We start from the raw sequence: 3,208 nt of genomic DNA on the forward strand, positions 1-3,208 counted from the left end.
TTGAATCTTCTTATTTATCAATCATTAATTTGATTCTTACACCTTACTTACAACCATGCCATATAAAATTTGTTTTTTCAAACACACACTTGCTGTAAATCTGTCAACAGAAAATAAAATAAAAAAAATATAATTTTTTTAGCCCTTCTAGTCAAACTTAGTTTTGAAAACTAAAATCAATTTTGGCTGACATAATTAAATATGCATCTCACTAAAATCATGTTTAATAGAGAAAATAACATTTTTATAATTTTCACCAACAAAACCAAATACACACTCTAATCATAAAAGAAATTGCTTTATATATGCAGACAAATTTATGGTTGGGAAAAATAATAACTATAATGATGAACCACAACCTAAAAATTTGGCTCCTCTTGGCTCTTTGATTACTCATATAAAATATTTCAACTAAAAATTAATAATTGATCCTTACAAGCTGGAAGTTGATGATACTGTGGAACAAGAAAGTATCCCTTAACCAACCAAAAATCACCAAACCTTACCTTCCATCAACCAACATTACAACACACAGAGACACAGTGTGTACAGAAATATAATTTTGGTTGTTGTATACTGTTTATCAATATGAAAGGACCCCTCATTTTCTTTAAAAATCAATTTTGGGAGACATGTAGCTATTGACTTTATTCATCCTTGGATTCTACTTTTAGGTGATTTGTCCACTTTTCAATTTATTTTGCTTCAATTTCTAATAGTACTTTTTTCTTTAAACTTTAAAGCCAGATTTCCTTATATCTCTTTTTGATATTTTCTACTAGAGCAAGACATGGAATGGAATAACTTTTATTTGATCCATAGCGGGAAAAAAACGTTTGCTTTTAGAAAAAGCTAATAATATGATGATTTCAGCAATGATGCGCATTATCATGGCTCTCTGAATTTTTAAACAAGATGGACCACCATTAGGTAAAATACTTTTTAAAGAGTACAATATTAGATAAGGTACAACATGAAAAACAGTTTAGAAGTAGAAGACATTTCTCATCGTATATGCCGATTTTGTATCGTTGAGTTATCTCTGACTCAAAAATTTAATATGGTGTTAGAGTTCATACAAGTTTTATTGGATTGTTCGCTACTCTGCCACTTGGGTCAAGCTTTAGATGTCTACTTGGGAGAAATTCATTATCTTACAAGCTAATTTTGTAGGGGTGAGTTAGTCCAACTCAAAGTCTAACTGAATGTTTGGTTTTGTGATGAACTCGACGGACTATTAGGATTTTCGCACACAAGGTAAACTTTGAAGCTTAGAAAAAAATCACAACCAGATCATGATTTTGTCAAACTCCTCGTTGTTTCAAACATACACTAAGAAATGCCAAATATAGAAAATGAGAATGGTTTTCAAATTAAAATTAAATCCAATTGAATAATTGTGTGTCATACAATCCTTTAATCCTATGACCTATTCATACCTCTAAAATCTCTACATCACATTCTCACCCCTAAAAAACCAAACTAAGAAACTTGCAAGTTGCAAACATAATTGAAACTAAAAAGAGAAAAACTAGATTAAAAATTTCAAGAATCTAAATAAACAGGTTGAACAGAAGAACTTCTAGATCTACTTCCATATCCAAATGAAAAGAATGATTTCTTGACTCTTCCACTTCCACCACTAGACCCTTCAATGGTGTTGTTGACTTCATTGACTTGCCTCTTTTGTTGCTGCAGAGCTTCTTGAACTGCTAAATAGAAATGTCTATCCCCTGATGAATCCATTGAAAATGATCTTCTAATTGGTTGAACTGAAAATTGTTCATCTTTTGTTGCTCTAATATCAATACATTCATCTCCCATACTTGTCACTTTATGCAACTTTTTCCTTCCTTTCTTATCCAACATTTTCCTTGGTGAAGGACTAATAGGACATGGTCTTGGTAATGGTAATGGTGACTCCATAGCATTATTGTTACTCAATTCAATGACAACAAAATCTTCATCACCACCAATGAGATTTTCTCTAGTTGGATTTTGATCTTGAGATGAAAATGGCCCTTGTGTAAGCATTTGATCAAAATGGAATCTACTTGTCAATGAAATGCTTGTTCTACAAAGTGGACAATTAGCATTGTTTTGTAACCAAACATCAATGCAATCAATGTGAAAAACATGGCTACAATTTGGTATAATCCTAAGTTTTTCATCTTGTTGAAACTCATTCAAACAAACAGCACATTCACAAAAACTCTCTGAACCAGCAGAGTCTTTATTTCCTTCTTCTGCTTTGAATTGAATAACCGGTATTAACCGAATCACTGCTTCGTCTAGACCACGAGGCTCTATCCCCGGTGAATGTATCGTTGTTGGATCTTGTCGTCTTCTAGAGGGAGAAAAACGTCGTAGAAGATCGATACGGTGCCAATTTAGACAACATTTGATCACAAAGATGTAGTAGGAAACAAGCAAGAAAATTGTAGCTAATATTCCTATAATAGCAATTGCAATGATTGGAAAACTTGTGCTTGAATGATGCATATGAGGAGGATGAAAAATTGAACTTGAACTTGTTGGACCAAGAGCTTGTGATGAAAAATGGATCAAGTATTTTCTATTTACAAGATCCATGGCAGAAGAAGATGCTATAGAAAATGTAAACAAATGAGTTATTTCAGATCTTGAATATAAAAAAATATGACTTTATAGCATGTGTACTATTTAGAGGTAGGCTATGATTTTCACAAGTAGGAGTGGATGAACTAGTTTTGAAGCAATGTAAAAATGATTAATTGGGCCAATGAAATGAAATAATGGATTATGTGTATATAAGGAGAAGGGAGAAGAGTGAAGAAACCTAGGTGGTGTATAAATGAGGATGGTGATGGGGAAGGAGACAGAACATTAAAATGTTGTGAAAGACTGTTTTTATTTTATTAAGGTTGGAGTGTGGATACTACGTAGTTGTTGGTGAATTTTCTCAGTGGTTTTCAGAGACTTCTGGCTAGAAATTTGTTCCACAAAGAGTGTCTCGATCAATGTTTAATATTTTATATATAGGAGTATTTTATTATATACTTTGTATGTGATGTAACACAGTAACAGTAGCGTATCATCCTATCCTATATTTAATCACAGAAATGATATTTGTACAACCACTTTGTGACAATTTTTAAATAATTTTTTCTCTCATTCTCATATTATATTCTTAATCTCCCTCTTTCTTTTTCTCTCTCCATTGTTTTTG

At 32.0% G+C, this 3,208-nt stretch overlaps 1 protein-coding gene across 1 annotated transcript; it reads right to left on the reverse strand.

The window, feature by feature from the left end:
• Nucleotides 1-1,349: 1,349 nt before the first annotated feature.
• Nucleotides 1,350-2,977, reverse strand: LOC25484424 (RING-H2 finger protein ATL16). The gene has a single exon (XM_013613232.3). It carries the CDS (start codon nucleotides 2,590-2,592, stop codon nucleotides 1,546-1,548), a length of 1,047 nt encoding a protein of 348 aa, XP_013468686.1. The 5' UTR covers nucleotides 2,593-2,977; the 3' UTR covers nucleotides 1,350-1,545.
• Between the last annotated feature and the right edge of the window lie 231 nt (nucleotides 2,978-3,208).

This window comes from Medicago truncatula, chromosome 1, assembly GCF_003473485.1.
Source record: "Medicago truncatula cultivar Jemalong A17 chromosome 1, MtrunA17r5.0-ANR, whole genome shotgun sequence".
In the NCBI taxonomy this organism is placed as follows: Eukaryota; Viridiplantae; Streptophyta; class Magnoliopsida; order Fabales; family Fabaceae; genus Medicago; species Medicago truncatula.